Source organism: Enhydra lutris, unplaced genomic scaffold, assembly GCF_002288905.1.
Source record: "Enhydra lutris kenyoni isolate GAN:26980312 unplaced genomic scaffold, ASM228890v2 scaffoldscaffold68, whole genome shotgun sequence".
NCBI lineage: Eukaryota > Metazoa > Chordata > Mammalia > Carnivora > Mustelidae > Enhydra > Enhydra lutris.
In genome coordinates, this window is record NW_019154152.1 from 13744283 (window position 1) to 13764201 (window position 19919).

Below are 19919 nucleotides of genomic sequence, written 5' to 3' on the forward strand. Positions count from 1 at the left end.
AAGGGTGCACACTGGCCAAAAATGTGATAACTGCATCTGGAGGAGTCCAAGCATCCCGGCTTGGGGGACAAGGCAGATAGATGGAGGTGGGTGGTGGGCAGTGCATGTGGGAAGACATTTTCGGAGGAAGATAAGGAGCTCCATTTTGGACATGTTGTATCTGAGGAGCCAGTGGGACATCCAAGTGGGGATTTCCAGCAGATATTTGAGGGTTTAAGTCTGGAGCCCTTGAGAGAGAGCTGAGTTGCCAAGACTTGGGGTGGAGGTGGGAGACTTTGTTTTTATGGAGCTAGGGAGAGAGTGTGGCATGAAAAAGACAGAACCTTGGAGGAAACCAGCCTCCATGGGGGCAGAACAAGAAGGGTCTGCAAAAGATGCCAAGGGAAAAAATGCCCAGAGAGAATGCAGCCACGATGATATCAAAGAGCACACAAGGCCAGCAGCAGTGACCCGCCGAGGGGACCAAAGGTTGAGAAGTGGAGAGTGTCCAGGGGCCCAGCAAGGAAGAGGTCACTGGTGACGCTGGGGTGAACAGGTCCAGAGGAACAGCAGGTGCGGGAGACTGGGGGCTGAGCAAATGGAGAGGGGTGTAGACAGCATTTTCAAGATGCTTGGCTGGGAAGAGAGGTGTGTGGTTGGGGTCAGGGAGAATTTTGTTGTATTTTTAAACTGGAGATGCCTGAGCAGAATTCCCAGCATTTGTTGGTGGAAATAAGCCCCAGAGAGGGACCAGAGGAAGGAGGTTGACAGAAAAGAAGAGGAGCTTCTGAGCCCATGGTGAGTCAGGTGGGGGAGGGAGGTACAACAAGGAGGGGTGTAAAAGCAGGTTTACAGATTTAGTGGTGTGGTGGGGCGGGGGAGGGGAGGGCAAGTCTCATTTCAGAACAGAATGGTGGGCGAATTCTGTGGAGATGTGGATCTTTTGGGAGTTGTTCTCTCCACCTAATGGGACCTGGAGCGCATATAGCAGGGCAGGCTCAGATCTCGGCGCCAGACCGGTTGGCTTCAAGCCTGGCATTCAGCTTCCTGAGCCTTAGTTCCCTCTTCCGTACAATGGGGATTTGTCCATTGAGTGAGTGGCTCTTGAGTATGAGCTCTGTGCTCATGCGGTGCAGGTTGAGAAGAGGTGAAGGGTACGAGCTGAGGTCAGAAGCATTCTCCACCCAGACTGCCCAAGCCCTGTCCCTCTGTCCTGAGGCCAGGGGGAGGCCTGGAACACTCACAGGCCAGGCGTCTCCCTCCTTATGAAGTGGGGAGGTCCAGACGTGTCTCCAGGAGGGGCCCGTGCATCTCAGGAACTTTTCTGAGCTCTGAAGAGAAAACAACCCTCCCCCTCTGAAGTTCCCACCCTTGCAGAGGCCGGTAGCTGTCCCGCTCCGCCCTGGAAAGTTGGTGATGCTCTGTCTCCCTGTCTCGCCCCTACAGCTCCTCACCCTCACCGGCGCGATGCTCCGGCAGACTCGAGAGGCTGGAAACAGAAAGTGCCAAGGAGGAAAGGGAAATTATAAATACATTCAAGGAGAACCTAGGCTGCCTTCCCAGCTGTGGGCAGTGAGTCCACTCAGGGCAGTGAGTCCAGAATCAGGGTCCAGGGTTGGGGCCTCCAACCTTCTCATCACTGTCACCATCCTTCCCGCCACCAGGAGGCGGTGGTGCTTCAGCTTTGGGGGCCAAATGCACATGGGTTCAAATCCTAGCTCCTCCACCCACCAGCTGCACTTGGGCAAAGGACTTCCCTTCTCTCTGCTTCTGTCTCCCCTGCATGAATGGGGGGTAACAGCACCAGCAACAGTGGCTGGAGTGAAGGTTTAGTGAGAGACTCTAGGTGAGAGTACTTTGCAAAATGTGAGGGTCTATGAAGGAGTTTTCTAGAGCTGTCCCCACTTCAGCCACAGAAAGACCACCCCTGGATGTCTTCTCCTCTGAGGTTTTTCACCCTGGAAGGCTGGACGCAGAGGAACCGGCTGGTGGAAAGTTCCCAGAGGGTACGGCCAGCCTGTTCAACGCTCACTGACCAAGGTCACATAGAGAACTAGGATGTGATCCTGACCTTGTCCATTTTCTTCCTGGAAGAGTCAGGAAACACTTGACCAGGGCAGGGGGTGGGGTGGGGGTTGGCGGTGGTCCTTGCAGGGTGAGCGCTAATCCTGTGACAAACGGTGGAAGGGCATTTGAGCAGGGAGACACCGCATGTGTACGGGTACCAAGACATGGGTGTCTGGGGTACGCTCTGGGCAGAGGACCAGGGCAGGCGGAGAGGCCAGTAAGGTAGATCGTAGGGATATGATGACAAACATCAATTTTTAGCTAAAAAATTAACTTTGCTCTGAGGAGCAGGGCTGGGTGCCATGAGATTGGGGTTTGGAAAGATGACTCTGGGAGAACGGAGGAGATGAATTAGAACAGGGAATCTGGAGTCACAGAAGAATAAAGGGACTGCAAGTGTCTGGAAGAAGGAGGAACGGATTCTGAGCTAAGGGGAACAGGGAGGAGGAGACAGGAATGTGAAGGACAGGGAGCTGCCATGGGCTGTTGGGAAGGAGGAGGGTGGGTCAGGGATGGACTTGACTCCAGTGAGACTGGGGCTCAGCAGGGTCCTAGGAAGGGCCTAAGAGGGTCTCCAGGCCAGCAATGAGTTCTTGCTGAGCCAGAGGTGCCTGGGGGGCCCCCGAGAACAGGTGGACATCAAGAGGGAGCCTGGGCTGGAGCACAATCTAGGAATCACCAACTGGGGCTCAAGCCCTTTCTGTTGTGGGATGGAAACCTGAGATTTGAGGAGGAAAGTGACACATCCAAGGTCATTCAGATGGTGATCGGTAGAACAGGCCTGGACCCCGTCAAAAGCGCTGAGCTCCGTACTTAACTCTATTCAAGCCCATGGTTTAGGGACTGATGGACAGATGACTGAGTCCTCAAACTAGCTTTCCGAGACAGTTAAGTGCCACGATTCTGGGCACAAGTTCTAGAGCCAGACTCTCTAGGTTAAATCCTGGTTCTGCTTCTTAACAGCTGTGTAACCTTGGGCGAGTCTCCTTACATCTCTGTGCCTCAGCTTCCCCATCTGTAAACTGGGAGCTCTAATGGGTAGTTGGGAACACTAACTGAGTCCTTGCACAAATAAAGAACTTAGAACAATGTTGGACATGTGATTCATGAATGCCAGTCATGTTTATTGTATCAGTTTTATGGCTGACAAAACTGTGGCTTGAAAGAATGAAGTGGATGGGGCGCCTGGGTGATGTGGTCAGTTAAGCCTCCGACTCTTGGTTTCGGCGCAGGTCATGATCTCAGGGTCATGAGATCGAGCCCCGTGTCAGGCTCTGTGCTTAGAGCGTAGTCTGTTTGGGACTCTCTGTCCCTCTCCCTCTGCTCCTCCCCCCTGCTCTCTCACTCTCTCTCTCTTTCTAAAATAAATAAATCTTTCAAAAATAAAAGAAGAAGAATGAAGTGGCTGTCCAATGTCACACAGCTTGTTGTTGGCAGAGCTCAGACCTAAGTGACTCCGAAGACTGGACTGGTTTGCTTACGACGAACTGCCTTCCCTTGTGGCTATTTCTGGAAGATGGTTGGATGTTTTCAACTCAAGAGACAGGAGTCTGCAAACTAAAGTCCCCTCGGAAGGGATTCTGTGGACCTGGGCTCAGTTTTGCTGGAAAGATTGACCCCTGCCCTGGCCAGAGACCAGGTCTGTTCCATCTGGAACAGCTCAGGCCTGGTCTCTCCCCTCCCCCAGGAAGACGCATCTGTGTTTCACCCAGAAGACAAAAAAGGGCAGGCCTTTAAATAAGGGCAGCGACACTTTGATAATGAGGGTGTTTTAGGCATGAGTGCCAGAACAGTTGGAGCAAGCGAAGCTAGGAAGAGTGTATGCAGAGTGTGGGGGTAGGTGTGTTTGGCTGGAACGTGAGAAGGAGAGAACCAAACAAAATGTAAACTGACAAGGCTCCAGATAAATGGCACTGATGGAAGCAGTCAGCCTGTTCCAGCCTCTCCCAAGGGCGTTAGAGCCAAGGCCAATTTTGTGTCCTGCCCTGGTCCTAGACTGGGCCCTAACGCCACACAGAATGCGCTTTACCCCAGTAATGCTCACCCGGGCATCTGCGGAGGGCCCGCCGGGCTGAGATCAGCTGCCTGTGCGTTCGGCTTCCTGCCTTCCCCATCTGCAGGCTCGAAAGCCCATCAGGGAGGAAGTGACTCATCTTCCTAGATGAAGCATGCGGCATGCTTCCCCAGCAGCTGTCATAAACTCTGCCCAAGTCCCAGAAATGAAGCCCAGGGAGGAACGGGCCCTCGGATTTCTGTAGCTTGCACGAGCCGTGCTCCTCATGTGCCCTCCAGAGCCCTTTCCTCAAGAGAAGAAAATCCTAGTAACGTCGATGGAGCAGCTGTTACCCACCCACCAGGCACTGTGTGAGGACGGCCGCTTATGAGCCCCATCCTACAGATGAGAACACAGAGGCATCAAGAATTAAGGAGCACATGGGGGCACCTGGGTGGCTCAGTGGGTTAAAGCCTCTGCCTTTGGCTCGGGTTATGATCCCAGGATGCTGGGATGGAGCCCCACATTGGGCTCTCTGCTCAGCAGGGAACCTGCTTCCCCCTCTCTCTCTGCCTGCCTCTGTGCCTACTTGTGATCTCTGTTTGTCAAATAAATAAAATTAAAAAAAAAAAAAGAATTAAGGAGCACATGGTTATGGAGTCTGTGTTTGGGAAGGCGGAACAGCTGTGGAGACGGGGTCGTGGTTGCACAAACAGGGGGATGCCCTAAATGCCCCTGGATGGCACACGGACAATGGTTAAGAGGGTAAATTGTATGCTATGTCTATTTAAAAACGTACAAACGAGCGGAGAAGTAACATAGCTACCAACTGGAGAAGCCAGGAGTCCCACCCAGCAGTCCGGCCCCAAAGCGTTGTCCTTGACCATCTGCTATTTTGTCTCATTTGCAAGCGGAGATACTGATCTGAGGGACAGAGGCACTTGCTCCTGAGGGCGCTGGGGACTGGAGGTGGTGGGGAGGCTGGGGCAGGCCCCAGGCGAGGGCGGCTGGTGGTCTGGACCAGGGCGGGGATGGCAGGATGGAAAGAACTGGGCCAGCTTGAAAGACTTGTGGAGCACATAGGCAAGTGTGCAGAGTCAGGGGCCGCCTGTGACTGCTCTTCCCTGAGCTCCCCCTGGCCTGTATGCTTCAGCTTCCTTGGACAGTGGGCCTCTGTCCCCTTTCCCTGACTGCAAGAGTCTGGGAGGAAAAGCCCCGGCACAGACCTCCTCTCTGGCCCCCAGGGGGCAGTGTTGCAAAGTCTTCTGAGAGTTGGAGCCCTTGCTGGTGTGAGCTCCCGTCTCCTCTCCCAGCCTTTGCTGCATCCCCCCAACCCCCGTTCTCTCTCCCACGATCCAAATTATTAATAACCATCATCCTTCATGTCCCACACCTGGCACTTTACAAAAGCAGTGGTACATCCATTAGCTCACAGGGTTCTCCCCCAAAGACTGGGGTGGAGCAGAACGACACTGACACTTCCTTTTATCCCCGACCACTTTTTTATAAGCACACTGAGGACCGGGCAGGAAATGGGATTTGACCAATGTCAGCGTGTTGGTGGCAGAGCCAGGGCTGGGAGCCACGGGCCAGCCAGCACCCAGTCTGGACCCTGGGAGAGGGCATAGCCCCACAGTGCCCGTAGTAAGACAACTGCTAACAAGGCTCACCCAGCTAGCTTACAGATCCCTTTTTTCCCCTTGAGCTCCCTCCCACCTCAGGGGGCCTTCTTGGTGATTTATTCCCAAGAGTTGTCAGTCAGGTCAGACTGACCTGGCACGTACCTGCCACAATTTACTTCCTCCTCATCCTCTGCTTGCAGAATTATAAGTCACTCGATTATCATCGTCACCCTATTAACAATGGCTCATGTCTGCTCAGCTCTAAGAACTTAGCAAGCACTAATCCATCCATTAGCTCATCTGAGCCGTATGACAGCATTGAGATGGTATTTCACAGACAAGGACAGTGAAGATCAGAGAGGGCAAGTGACTAGCCCCAGGTCACCCAGCTAGGCCTTGGGAGAGATTACAATCTCCTGGGAGAGGGAAACTATGCACATACCAAGTTGAAGATAGGGCAGGGGAGATATTTGGGGTTTGTTGTGGCTTTGCCTGGAGGGATCCTGTTATCCTGAATTTACTAGATGAGATCAAGTCTCAGTGATTTTCTTACTGGGTCAAAATTGACCTGTCTGATGCCCCCGCTCATGCTTTTTGGGGCCTGGGCTGCCACTTTGAGGGAGGGATGTAGAATTTCTAGCAGAGTACCTATTCTCTGCAGCCTGGAGGGGGAACCTGGTGGGGGGTGGATGCTGTTGGACCCGTTGGGGCAAAAGGGCTTCCCAAGGAGGAACCTTCAGGGGGAGAGTAAGAAAGAGCACAGCACAGGCTATGCAAGGCTGGGTGGGCTGGAGAAGAAAGAGGCCGTGCTCAGCCAAGGTGGGCCGGGCTGAGGGCCAGGCTGTGTACCCACCTGCCTGCAGACCTGTGCTTCTCCTCACATGCTTGGGAAATTTCCTGTGTCTTGATCCAAGAGTGGTGTCAACAAAGAGGGGTGAGGTCCTAAACCCTTGGCAGGCTGGGGTCTGTTTCTCATCCACCAGAGAGAGAAACTGAAGCCTAAGGAGAGGCAGTGCTGTCCCTGTTGTTTCGCTAGGCCTCAGTCTCCCAGTTGGGAAAAGGGGAGGATTGAATTAAACGTGCTCCAGGTTCCTTCCTGCTCAGACCTCCTAGGTACCATGCGTCCAGCTTTGCTGTCTTTGGCGCAGATCCCAGCCCCTGCTGTTTATTTGACTTGTGGCTCTGGGCAAGTCACATGGGCTCTCTCTCTGAGTGTCAGGGTCCACATGGGTGAAAAAAGTATGACACAGCCCTCTGTGAGCAGATCAAATAAGCCATGCATAGGAGCATGTCTGTGTAGCTTGGGTTCTGACCCCAGGCAGCGTCTGGCGGGTGGGGAAGGCTGAAACTCTGACCAAGGTCCTCACTTGTCTGCTCAGCCAAGGTCTCATTTATAGACATCCGCTCCCTGGCTGCCAGGCTGAAGGGAAGTGGGAGCAAAGGTGCTGAGACGGCAGTTCGGAGACTTTTTCAGGAAGGAGCCTCTGGCTACTCTTCCCCTTCCCACCCCTGCCTCCCCATCTTCTGGACATTCTCACAGTGACACTCATGACGGTCCCGAAGGTGGGCGGTTTGAGGTCATGATCTCCATTTAACAGATGAGGAGACTGAGACTCAGAGAGGAGAAAGGACTTGTTGCAATCCCATAGCTGGTTAGTGACAGAGCTGGGACCAGAATTGAGTTCTCCAGTCTGGGGCTTGGCACTATTCTGTTACACCCCAATTCAGATAGTTCTATAAAATGAAGAGTGTCCTATTTTTCTGGGTGCGCAAATGCCCTCCATGGGTTAACTTAAAGAAGGGAAGGGCCTGGGTTCTGCAAACAGCCCAAGGTTTTACGAACAGCATCAGGCTCTGCATGAGACGAAAGACTGTGCACACATCACAGGGTCTCAGAAACTCTGCAAGCCGTGAGGGGCTTTGCCAACAGCTGGTAAAGGAAGAGCGCTCATGTCTGAGGTTATTGTATGTTCCACGCCTTGTGGGGCGTTGTGCACTGTTTCACTCAAAGATTGATGAGATGAACTGGGTGCAGCAGGTACCCAGACCAATCCATGTATAGAACATTTTCAGCCTCTGAAACCAAGATGGAGGCAACTGAACTTCCAGAAAGCCTAAAGGGACCTTCTCCCTCTTAACCAGGCACCTGCAATTTGAAGTCTGAAGGGGGCACTTCTTGGTTTTCTCGAGCAGGAGCAGGACCTGGTCTTTATATCAGTCTGAGCCAATTATTGACCTTCCCTAGAATGGGGGTCATGCATTCACATTTCTGGTTTCTCAAAGACAGCCAGGCAACGTGTATCTATTGGGCACTACTATGTGCCAGGCTGCACACTGATTATTTCAAAGACTCCCTGCTTCCCACCTGCTCCCTCATACGGCCCCCAGGAGCCAAGCGGGGTCCATGTATATTTCTTTTATCACTGCACCCTGAAAGCTGGGTTTGAAATCCACATCCCTATTTCATGCAAAGACCCTATTCCTGGAACCGGGTCAAGTTCACTTCTGTATCTTGGATTTCAGGAAACCCGGAGGTCTCCTTTGGAAAATGCAGCCTGGATGGAGGAAAAGGCCTGGATCCAGCATCGGAGGTTCTTGAACCTCATGGCCCCACCTTCTACTGACTGGGTGATCTCGGAGCAGTTACTGAGACTCAGTGCCTCATCTGTAAAATGGAGGAATAAATACGTGGCCCACAGGGCTGATGGGAGGACCCAGGGGGCCTCCAGTGTGAGAGTGCTGAACCAGCTGGAAAAGGCGAACTTGTCAGTGTGTTTCCTCTTGCTGTCCTGATCTGAGCCCTGCCTCTGTGGCTTCCTTCTCTGAGGTCCAGGCCTTCAGGCTTGGCTTTTTCCTTGCTCGCTGAACTTGCCCAGCAGCCCTGCGAGTGAGGGGCCAGCTCTCCCTTCTTTATGGGATGAGGGAAATGATTCTCAGAGATGCAGAAACTTGTCTGAGACCACAGAGCCAGCTGAAATGAGACCAAGGTCTGTCTGGCTCCAAGGCCTCCATCCTCAGCCTTCAGTCCAGAAAACTCTTGAAATTTCAGATTTGCCCTTCTGCTCACCAACCCCTTCTGCCGAGATGGAGCTCCACTTTATAGAACGGTTGCCAGAAGTCCCTCGAGGCGGGCTGGCCATTGTGAATCCTGGTGAATGGACTTACTCCTTGCTCTGGATCCTTGGAGCTCAGAGAGGAGATGGGGTTTAGAGAGAGGGGGCCAGGGATTCTGGGAAGGGGGACCCTGGAGGGGCAGGGGCTCTCTATGGGGCTCATGGAGGGTGACAGAATTTCTGAAATGGGGGACAAGAGCTTGGTGGGGGACAGATTGAGAATGGGAGTGCAAGAGGGGACTGGAGAATCGGGACTGAAATGAGACCAGGGCTTGGGGACCGTCCACATTCCCTCTGCCTGCTACCTCTTTACTGTTGACAGAGGAAGAGAAAATATTCAGGGGAACGTGGACAGAGGCTTGAAGGGGAGGAGACCACAGCAGCCTCCTCCCAGCAGCGGGGCTGGATGGAAATGAAACCCAGCCTCCTGCACCACTCTGGCCCTGGGCTGTCCCAGCTGAAAATCAGAGGAATTCAGAGAGAGGCAGACAGAAGGAACAAGTAACTGGATGAGGCAGGCACTGGGAGAGTGGAGTCAAGTTTTACGGGAATTCCCAACCATCTCAGAAGAGGCGGCTGCTGTCCAGTGTGGCCCGAGAAGCACCAGCCACGTGCCAGAGTCTCCACATTATTGCCTCCCTTCTGTGGCTCACGGCGGCTATCTCCAGGGGCCCCTGATAAGGTCTCACTCTCTCTCCTGCTCAGCCCCACTTTTGACCTTGAAATAGGGGTTGGAACTCACTGCACCCAAAAATCATGGGACCCAGGATAGGTAAGTCTTGGATGAAATTAAGGAAGGGGCATTGGGAGGGAGGCTGAGGGCCATGTTCCCAGTGTTGGAGGGTGAGGAGGCTAGGGAGCCCACTGGGGTGGAGTGGGGTGGGGGCTCACAGTTCCCCACACAGAGCCAGCCATAAGGCCAGACCTAGAGAACGTGTGTTAAATGAATGAGTGACTGATGGAAAGAGCAGGAAGGGATCCTATTTACTCAGTGGGAGGTGGGGAACCCAGCCTACCTTCCATGACAGAGACACTGGGAGGACAATGGAAATTCAGGCCACTGGAGAGCCCCTCGCTGAGCCCTGCTTTCTCTCTGAAGCAGGCAGAGATAAAGACAGACAAGGCAGAGAAAGATACGGTTGCAAGTGGAGTCAGAGACAGAACAAGTCCAGAGATATGCAGTCAGACAAAGGGTGGGCCAGAGGAGAAGACAAAGGCCGACAGGTGTCTGCAGGAGTGTGCAGGGACAGGGAAGGAGGTCCGCCCCAGAGAGAAGGCTGCAGAAGAGACGGAGAAATGAAGAGAAGCAGACAGAGACAGAGAGAAGAGAGACAGGCAGACCCGCCACAAAGAATCCGAAAGCTCAGCACAGAAGAGAAAGGGATTCAGAGGGAGACTTGCAGAGCCCAGCCTGGAGCGTGACACGCGCCACGTGGAGAGGGCGGCGGTTCTGGGAATGGGGTGCCCCGCTGAGCATTTCTTGGACAGAGGAGGGAGGTGGGAAGAAAACAAAGGGTCTTCAGTCATGGTGCCCTGCAGTGATCACCTTTGGCCTCCTTCCAGCTGTCTGTCCTCCGCGGCTGTGTTATCCTCACGCCCACTCAGGCAGGAGTGAACCTGCTCCCTGGCTTGTGCGGGCGACACGGAGGGCTTCGTGGGCAGGCTGATGCAGCCTGGGTACCCTGGCGTGGCAGGAAGGGTGGGGTGGATGTTTCCTTTGGGGACCTCGCCAGAGAGATGACAATGAGGTCAGACTTGGGCGGGCTGGTTTGGAGATGGGCCATTGACAGCCTTAATTCCACATTAGCCTTGGCTGGCTGCAGAATGGGAGGGTGGGTGACCCTACAGGTATGGGAAGAAACTAGTGACTTTGGCTGTATCGTACTTGACCCCCTCGCCCCACCGTTATTTGGACCCCTGCAGGGCTCAGGTCTTGACTGTTCTCCAGCCGTCCCCACCTCTGGCACATACAGCAGAAGGCCAATCCCAGCATCTGCCTGCTGGGCCACCAGGAGCCGCCTCTGGCTTTGCTTCAGGCCCCACCCTGAGCTGAGGCCTGGCTTCCCCCAAGCTCTTCCTGGTCTGAGGGCATCTGAGGGTTGTGGGAATGCAGGTGGGGCAGGGCACAGAGTCTGGAGCCTGGGAAAAGAGCAGGGGCCAGCTGATGTGAAGGAGAGGGGTCAGCGGTCCTAGCCAGGGGCAGGCAGCAGAGAGAGGAATCAGGGTCAGATCTGGCTCTCAGCCCAGGCCTTCCACCAACTCACCACGTGCCCTTAGGCCACAGGCAGATTTCCCTGTCTGTGGGGGAGGAGTTGGAGAAAAGGATCTCCCAAGGCCATTCCTTTTGTGATTTCAGAAAAGTCTCTTTGCTACCTCTGTCTCTTTGCTCACAGCTTTTACCTCTCTACCAGGGAGGTATCTGCCCTCATTTCTTTACCGATTCTGGTGAAATTTGCCATTTGCCAACTTCTCCAAACATCACCTCCTCCAGGAAGCCTTCCAGACTGATTCTCCAGCTAGAAGTAACCTGTCTCACGTATGCTGCTTGACTTCTCTTCTTCGAGGATGATTCTTTCTTGTTCCTCATATTGTTTCTGTTGCTTTTTAGCTGTCCTGGGTTCAAAGTGCATTGATCTGGTGCAGATACATCACACAAAGGAGAGAACTAGCAGCCCTGGGTTAAAATTTGAGCTCCAAATCACTGGCTTTATGAGAACTCAGTGACATACTCTCACCCTGTTTAATAGTTGAGGAAACAGATGCTCAGAGAGGGCAAGTGACTCACCCCAGGTCACCCAGCAAGGGAGCAGCAGAGTGGGGGCCAGAACCCAGGTCGTCCTGATGCCAAAGCTCTTTCCTCTCTCTGTCATTACCCTCAGGGTTCCCTTCTCTCTTCAGCAGACCCCACACTAGGGAGACCACCCACTCGGGCACTTCTCCACTGCTTCTAGACAAAGCAAACTATTCTCTGTGTGCTAGTAACTAGTGAGTGGGCAGGATTGGGGGGTAGTTATTTCCTCCCAGGTTAGGCCTTGCCTCTTAGGCTAGAGCTCAGGCAGCTGTGAACCAGATGGGAAGCTTGCCTGGACCCTACAGTCAGGGGCCAGGCATTTGTCTGCATTTGTCCCCGTCTGCTTTTGTCCCTTCCTGGGACTCACTTTCTCTGTGTGGTGGATGGAGGGCCGAGGTGGTCATCTGGTCTCTTCCTGAGAGGCTCAGTCTTCTGTCTCTGGAAGGAGCAGTGCAGCAAAGCCCTCTGTAGAGGAAGGGTCGGAGCTCCCCATCGGTGTTAAGGGGGCTTGGCTATCTCCAGCATGTCAGCTTGAACTTCAGCTGCACTGGGGGTCAGGAAAAAGTAAAGAAGTTTGGTCCCTGCCATCCCTCAGGGGTTGCAGCCCAGAGCCCCAAGCCTTCATGCTGGAAAGGATGGAGAACAATGGTCGCCTCACCAGACCCGGAGCTCCCTAGAGGTGGGGCCAGATTTGATCCATTCTTGGGGCCCCAGATCTCAGCACAGGCTTGGCAAATGCAAGGATTTGGGAAAGTCTCACTGTCTAAGCTGTCCTCCCTCCACTCCATGCCTCCCCCCATGACATTCCTTCCTTCCCTCCAACCTGTTTGGAAAGAGGACTGGAGCCTCGTGATATGGAGTGAGGTTGGCTATAATAGGGCCCCAGGGAGTAAACGTAAGCACAGAGAGAGGAGCTGGGGCTCATGATCAGGGGAGGTGGCATGGCCAAAGCCAATGGCCACTCTCTGAGCCTCAGGCTCCGTGTTCTAGGCAGAAGGAGACTGACCTGAATTCCCTGTGGGCTCCGGGCTCACCCTTCCCCCAAGGCCCTCCTCACTATTTTTAAGGTCATCTTGGGTCTAGATGCGATAGCCAGGGCTGGAACTGGGAACAGAAAGTCCCAGCACAGGGTGCCTGACCCAGCTTGGAAACCACCAGAAAGTGCTTGGCCTCCTCCCCCACCCTGCACTATCTCCCTCAAGAAGCAACAGCTGGGAGGCCTATAAAAGCTGGACCTCAAGCATGCTATTGTCATCCCAACAGACCACCCAAAGCCCTGGGGGGAGGAATTTCCCAAAGATGACAGCCAAGCCCTTTGTGCCTCCAGGGCTCCCACTCCTCCCCAACCCCAACCTGGACCCCTCCTCCCACATTCCCATGCTCCAGTCCTGTCTTCTCCCTCAGCTTAGCTCGGTTCAACTTAACCTGGACCAGGCCTTGCAAGATGAGAAATGGTTTGCTGGGGAGGAAGGACAATCCAGGCCAAGGGTGCATGCAGCGTGTGCAAAGGCAGAGGGGTGAAAAGCATAGGATGAATTTGGGGAATGGCAAGCATCTACGGAGCCCGAGAATACTGTTTGCTAGGGGTGGGTAGATGAGACAGGTGCGGTTCCCAGGGGCCTTGACCTTTTGAGGCTGAGATGTCTGTTTTCATGTGGTGCAGAGGGGGCAACTGCTGTTGAGGATGGCAGTGTACCCAGCATGACATTTCCTGCAATCCTACAAACCCTCCATGAGATGGGCTCTCTTCCCTCGCTCCCAGAGAAACTGAAACTGACACAGGCTAACGACGCTGCCCAAGGTCACAGAGCTCCAATGGGGCAAAGCAAATATTTGAATCCAAAGTCTTCTAATCCAGAGGATTTCAGCAGGGACATGGTCCATCAGGACACAGGATGGGACAGGTGCTGCCCTGAGGAGCTCACTGCTTCATCAAGGGACGTAAACAGTGAGGGAAACTGCAAGCTGAGGGCATACAGAGCAATCTCGGAGGTTAAAAGGGCTCAAGGAAGGTGTTGGCCACATAGGCTTCCTTCTACTCCAGCACCTCTGAAGAAGTATCTGTCATTTGTTACGAGGGGCGGATTACCCAATATCTGCTGCTGGGAATATTTCCTTTCCCAGGCTCGGGCTCTGGGTGTATCCGTGCTGGAAGCTGGTAGTTTTTCCAAAAACATCTTGGCACCTCTGTGACACTGTCCCCTCCCCGACCTTGGCACCTGAACATGGTTCCCGGGTAGGTTCCTCTTTTTGCTCTGTTTTCTTCAGACGGTACACATGGCAGAGGCGTCTCACTCTCGCTGGGCAAGTTGCCTGCCCACTTGTGGCTTCTGTTACCTTCTTTCTGCTCTTGTCTCCAGACAGCCGGAGATCTGGCTCCAGCCCGTATCCTCTCCTGGGCTCTCCTAGAGCCCACAGCCTCCTAAATATCTCTCCCTTGGTGCGCACGCCTCACCCCAGTCCTGCCACCCCAAACTCATTCATGGCCAAGGCTGAACTCACCACACCTTTGCGGTCCCAGCCCTCAACCATGGCACGCCCAGAGGCAGAGCTGCACCTCTCTTGGCTATACCCATGCCCCCAGGACTCCTCGGCTTCCTTCACTCCCCACAGCTGATCTTCCACCAAGTGCTACCTCCCCACTGTGATACCTCAGCTCATCACTCTCCTTTCCCACAGCCACTGCCTAACCCAGGACCCATGATCCCTCGCCACTCTGGACCCCACTCCTGCCTTCTCCCTGGTTTCTGCCCATTGCTTGACTCTTCCACTCTCCCCGCCACAGGCACGGAGGTCTGTCCAGGTGGTCAAATCAGACCTCATCCCTGGGCTCAGAACAAAGCCCAGCCCTTCAACCTGGCATTCAGGCTCATTGTAGCCTGGCTCCTCCAACCGCTCCAGCCCCAGTCCCCCCCACTGCACCCCTACCGTGGCCCTAGTGCTCCAGCCTTGCCAGACCATTCGTTCCCTGAGCATTTTTTGTACTTTGATCTGTCTGCCCTTTTCTCTGATGTTTCTTCCTTTAGGAAGCCTTCCAGAACCTTGCAATCTAGGCTAGGCCTCTGCTGTGTTTTTGTAGTCTTGAAGTTCCTTGTGTTACATCAGTGAGCTCAGGTCACTGGGATTCTGTGTTAGATGTCTGTTTCCCCTCCCCACCACTCCCACTCCCTGACACTGGGAGCATCCTGAGGGCAAGGATGGGGGCTACTGGCCTCTGTGTCCCAAGCAGCCTGCCTCAGAGAGCTGTCAGTATGTGCGGAATGAATCTTCACTGTTACTTCTAGAACCAGCAGAGACCAGTTCATGTAAAGCCCCTGGGCAAGTCAGGGTCCTCTCTGGCCCTGTTTATTCGCCCCTCAAAGGCTTAACCCAGCCCTGGCTTCCTATCCAGGGGACTCCCCAGCCCAGTGTGGCTGTGGAGTCACCGGCTGATGAAGAGGGTCCCTGAAAACACACCAGGCAGGCAAACCCCCTCCACCGCCACAGAGAGACTCCAATGGGGCAACTTACCACGTGTAGGCCCAGCATCTTGGGCCAGCTGGGTGCTGCCGTATGAGAATGTGGGCCCAGGATTGCCAGATCTGCTCATCTTTCAGGAAAAAGCAAAAATCTGGAGTTTTATGTGAAATTTCCTGTTTTTAATTGCTGGCCACTAACTTCAAAACACTCAGCAAGCATTGCGCAACCCCCCCCCAAAACATCTAGAAGCCAGATGCACCACCAGGCAGGGCTTCCATGCACTGTACAACTCCAACTCCAGAAGGCACCATTCACTTTGGGCTGTGCAGGCCACATAACTGCCCATGGGGCCACTGACCAGGGCCTCTCCATTGTAACCTCTGCCTTATATTCTATCCCTCCTAGTTCTTGTGATGGCCTTGGCAAAGGGTGTGGGGGAGAGGCCTTTCATTCTCTCGTACAGGGAAGTTATTAGAAGAAAAAAAAAAAGGGACCTTGGAATGCAGCTGGTGGGATGGGGTGGGGGTTGGGAGAGGACGAGAAATGGCTGAGGGAGGGCTCTAGAGTGGTCTGTGTTGCTTCAGGGATCAGGAGGAGGTGACTGAGTGAGGCCGGGGCTGAGTCTCCCACAGGAAGGAGTATCGTTTTTTTTCTGGGGCCTGGTGGCCACACCTGGAAATAGATTTCCTGGTGAGTTTGGAGCAAAGGCTGACGAAATTGCCACTTGCGGGATTTCCTGATATTGACAAAGGACATTATCCTGTGTGACCCTCCCACAGGCTTGAGAGGCAAGGCTTAGTATTCTCAAGGCTGAGGCTCAAAGAAGTCTAATTGCTGGCCCAAGGCCATACAGCATCTCTGTGATCTTCCATTTTGCCTTCTCTGCTGGAGACAGGCTGGAATGTTCTGGAGAGAAAGTGCCCTTGTCTTGTCCCTCCTCAGTTCTCAGGATGTGAGAACCCTCACAGGCTCTCTTGGCATTTCCCAGCAGGTCCCTTTTGAAAGTTCAGAACTGGGCCTTGGTTATGAGTTCTGAATTCCCACCATGCTCAGGTCCCCTGGAGTATTGGACTCAGGTCCCCACATGTCGTTCCTGCCTCATTTGTCTCTCCAGCCTTGCCCTGACAGCACTCTCTGAGGCATTAGAAGAGGGTGTTAATTTACCAGCGAATGGCTGACTCTCTCAAGAAGCTAGTAGAAGGGCAGGCTCTTGCCATAAAACCACCTTTGACAAAGGACAGAAGGGAAGCCAGGCTAGAATAAGAAATGGCTACATGGGGATTAAGTGTCATTTGTTCTAAGGCCTTCTTTGCAGCCAACCTTCTTGTGGTTGCTCTTGGGGGCCCAAGAGTCAGGCAGATCTGACTTCCAGTCCAGGTTTTGCCATTTACCAGCCCCAGGACCCTGGGGTACGTTGCTTCCCCTCTCTGTCTCAGTTTCCTCCTCTGTACCTTGGAATCACAGCAGCTACCTCTAAGCGGTGCTAGGAGGGTTGGTGAGTGAGCTCAGCCCAGCCCAGCCCAGCTCAGCCCAGCCCAGCCCAGCCCAGCCCAGCCCAGCACACAGTGTTGCTGGGTCTGTGGGAGCTCCTCAGACAAGCCCCCAGGACAAACTCCTTCAAGACACTTCCTGTAGGGGCTTAGGCTGAGCCGGAGAGCTGGGTCTCCCAGCCTCCCACCTTCTCAGCCCTCCGGGGTTGAACTTTCTCTGGATTCTCGAGTTCCAGAAGTGCTCCTTGCAGTCGCAAAGCAAGTATGGAAGCCAGTGGGGCGCTTGTGCCAGGACAGACAGCTGACAGAAAGCCTGGCTGCCTGATGGGGAATAAACATTTACCACTCAGCTGCTACTCGTGTTTGGGCTGCCTCCCCACACATTACTGACAGAACCTGTTAGGAAGACAACGTCTATTTACTGTGAGCAGGGATAAGACCACTTCTCAAAGCTTTGGCAATGATTCAGAGTGGGGAAGTAAGGTCAATAATTGCTGAGGATTGGAAGTTCGTTTTAAGGTTCATCCTTTAGGGTGGGGAGGGAAGGACAGGAGGGAGGCTTGACTGGGGTTGGGTAAGAATCATGATTCAACAGTTTGTTGGTGGAAACAACAAGGTAAGGATTTTGTGGGGAGGGATTTGTTTAAGCTGATCAGTCTGGGAAGCGTCAGAAGAAAAAGTGCGAATGAAGACAGTGGAATTGCCAGGCCAAGTTCATGCGGATCTTAAGGAGTGGTTTCAGGTTCTCAGTGTCCAGGCCGAAGATGGGGTGGAAGGATCTGGTTCTCCATGGGCGCTCTCTGTCCTGGGATGTCGGGATTACAGTCCCTGCCTTGCAGATGAGGAAGCGAAGGGGTCCCTGGTCTCAAGCCACAGAGCAGGATTGCTGCTGGTGGGGATTCAAACCTGGGCAATTGTCTCTGAAGCTGGGAGTGTGCATGGGGGGAAGGGGTCTCGGGTCCTCCTTGTGGTAAGTTGGGACTTGGGTGACAGGGAGAGATAATCTAGGGAGGGAATTTGGTGCTGTCAGAAGGAAGTGTTAACTTGGGGGGCCCAGGTGCACGTGGAAGGGAATGGGTTCGGTTGGGCCCTGGGGTCTGAGAGGTGCTTGAATGTTATGAGGAGAGGGGAGGGTAACTGCCCTCAGGTGGAGGCAGTAGAACTTTGAGCCTTTCCAGCAAAAAGCAGGCAGAGAAATCTATCCTTCCCTGTCAGGCTGCTCTCTGAAACCTTGGTCCTCATCACCCTGGATTCAACTGGTGTGAAGAATGCTGATTCCTGCCCAGGGAGGGGGTCTCTAGACAGACTTTTGGGGTCTCTGAGTGGACTGAAGGCCTCCGGCTGACAGACGTTCAGGATGACTGTCTGACTAGCTAGCTAGCTCAGTTTGCCTGAACAGACAAGTTTCCTGAGAGACCGCCGGACTCATGACTGACCAGCTGAGGGACTTGATTGGGCCTGTGTGAATAGCCGGCCATGTCACCAACTGACAGGCCCCCAGACTCCCTGCCTGCCCTCTCCGAGGATGTGGGCTCCAGCGCTGGGAACCACCTGGCCTACCTGGAGCCCCTAAACCTGGGAGAGAAGCAATTGAGCTTTTTTCCCTGGGGCCTGGCTCCCTGTCTTTCCCCTCATTCCCACAGGCCACCCCCAGGCCCAGTCCAGGTTCACCCCCACAGCAACCCTGTCTCCTGTCAGGGTGACCCCTGACAAAATCTTCACAGGATGCGAAAGCCCTCGGAGATGTCACACAAGGAGAACATACTTTACTGGACTCAGGACACTCCTTCTGAAGGGAACTTTGCCCTTACTTAGAGAGTCACACTGTTTGTTGCCAGCCTTCTTGGGAGGCCTCTGTCCACCAGAAGAGCTTGAAGAGACCTGGCTACCAGCCTGACCAACCCCATTCAGTGACCAACTGACTACCCAGTGCACAGACTGATCCCAGGGGCCACGGCTTCCCTCCTTCATTTGAAGGCTCAAGCTAAGGACTAGCCCACGGGAAGGTGGAAGATTCTAGGTCGGTCTGCTGATCTTCTGTCCCCTTTCCTTCTCTATATCCTGGACTTCTTTCAGAGCCAGGCCTCCTGGTCAGTGACTTCTGCCCTCACAGACTCCACTCCAGCCTCATCACCTGGTTGGCCTGGCTCCTTGGTGGGTGGGTGCTGCCAGCTTTCAGCTAGCCTAGTTAGGTTTGGTTGGACCATGGTGGAGAAGAGCACTGCTTCTTCCCCTTGTCAAACCTGTACAAGGAGCATGGAGTCATGTTGAGGTTAACAGCTGGGCTTGAGTCCCTTCACCAACGTTAACCAGCAGAGCTAGTTACCTCAAAGCCTCAGTGTGCTCATCAGATGCATAGAGATAATGAAAACTCTAAGGCCCAGAGCCCTGGGGAAGCTTCGGGAACAAGGAGATCAAGCATGTAAAGGCTTAGCTGCGTTAGAGCGTGTAACAGCCTCTATGCTCTAGGAAGTGACCCATCTATGCTGGTGAGTGAAACCAGAGCTTAGAAGTGGTCCCATCAGTCCCTTCTGGGAGAGTTCGCTCGGGCTCCCCCTCACCTCCTTATCTTTCTAAGTGACCTCTGCAGAGCCCATCCCCTCACTAGGCCAACCCTTTATCTTCTCCCTGACAGGTGTCACTTTGGTTTCAATATCTCCTTGTTTCCCCTGAATCCTTATGCCCCTCCCCCAAGGCACTCCTCCCTGGCCACACACACACACTCCCATTTCTTCAGTCAAATTCCTTAAGATCTTCGAATCAAATAGACATTTCTCCAAAGAAGATACACAAATGGCCAATAAGTACACAAAAAGATGCCTAACATCATTAGTCATTAGGGAAATGCTAATCAAAAATGCTAATCAAAAACCCAGCGGGGTGGCCAGAATCAAAGAGACCCAGTACTAAGTATTACAAGGAAGTGGAGAGATTAACCCATCAGACCATGCTGGAGGGAGCAGAAGATAGCCAAATCACTTTGGAAAACAGGAAGTTTCTGAAAAAGTTGAATGGAGTTGCCCCATGACCCCGGAATTCTACTCCAGGCTACATACCCAAGAGAACTGAAAACATACGTTGACACAAAAATGTGTACAACTTCTGAGTGTTTGCCATACCTGAAACATAAACCAAATGTGATGTATGTCCATACAAAGGGACTTATCCAGCCATAAAAAAGAATGACGTACGGAGGCACACTGTAAGTGTGCTACGTGAAAGCAGCGAGACAAAAAATTACACATTGGACTATTTCGCCTGTATGAATTTATATGAAATATCCAGAATAGGCAAAGCTGGAGAGCCAGGAGCTGGGGAGAGGGAGGACTCCTGAGGGGTATGGAGTTCCTTACTGGGATGGTGGAAAATGTTCTGGAATGAGTGGTGATGAGGTATGCCCTTTTT

General features: G+C 53.5%; 1 protein-coding gene across 1 annotated transcript in view; it reads left to right on the forward strand.

Moving 5' to 3' along the window:
* The first annotated feature begins 9124 nt into the window (after window positions 1-9124).
* LOC111159386 (solute carrier organic anion transporter family member 2B1) overlaps window positions 9125-19919 on the forward strand; it is a 45326-nt gene continuing 34531 nt past the window's right edge. Inside the window, 1 exon segment of the mRNA XM_022521804.1 lies at window positions 9125-9546. Within this exon segment, the coding sequence (XP_022377512.1) occupies window positions 9531-9546 (16 nt within the window). The 5' untranslated portion in view covers window positions 9125-9530.